Raw genomic sequence first — 751 nt, 5'->3', positions numbered from 1 at the left:
CGAATACCATCCATTTGTTGTTCTTCTTGGGTACTACCACGATGTTAGAAAGCCATTCTGGGTACTTGACCTCTCTAATCTTTCCTGCAGCTAGTAGATTGTCTACCTTTTGACTGATTACCTCATTTCTTTCTGGAGCAAACTTCCTCCTTTTCTGTTGTACTAGCTGATAACTGGTGTCGATGTTCAACCGGTGCGTTATAACACTTGGGTCAATACCTACCATATCATCGTGCGACCAGGCCAAGCAATCCATGTTAGTACGTAAAAAATCAAGTAGCTGCTGACGGATAATACATGTACAGTCTGCTCAAATCAGCATAGTTCGCTCAAGGTGCTAGGCGTCCAGATGTACTTCATCAAGTTCTGCCTGTGGGGGCTCGATGTACTCCCTCTGGACGCACAGTCTCTGTAATTGATGTGCTGGTGGGCTTACTGTAGGTTTGAGGGCATCCTTGCAGCAGTCTCTAGCCTCTTCTTGGTCTCCACGTATTTCCTGTACTCCCCAAGGTGTTGGGAATTTCAAGCTTTGGTGGTACGTAGATGGTACCACTTTCATTTCATGAATCCATGGCCTGTCAAGGATAACATTATAATTGGACGGGCCGTCGATGACCAAGTATCTCACCTGTTTGTTAATTCCTCCGGCGAATGTAGGAATTACAATCTCTCCCAGAGAGTGTTTCATTTCTCCACTGAACCCAACCAGGGGTACCGCCTTCCTGAGCAGATCTTTCTCGCTAAACCCCAT

At 46.1% G+C, this 751-nt stretch overlaps 1 protein-coding gene across 1 annotated transcript; it reads right to left on the bottom strand.

Annotated features, from left to right (window-relative positions):
* Nucleotides 1-337: 337 nt before the first annotated feature.
* Nucleotides 338-751, bottom strand: LOC141641085 (uncharacterized). The gene has a single exon (XM_074449762.1). The coding sequence runs from the start codon at nucleotides 749-751 to the stop codon at nucleotides 338-340; it is 414 nt and encodes a 137-aa protein (XP_074305863.1).

The sequence above is a fragment of the Silene latifolia genome, chromosome 2, assembly GCF_048544455.1.
Source record: "Silene latifolia isolate original U9 population chromosome 2, ASM4854445v1, whole genome shotgun sequence".
Taxonomy (NCBI): domain Eukaryota; kingdom Viridiplantae; phylum Streptophyta; class Magnoliopsida; order Caryophyllales; family Caryophyllaceae; genus Silene; species Silene latifolia.
Note: the sequence above shows the minus strand (reverse complement) of the source record. Positions and strands in the feature narration are given on the sequence as shown.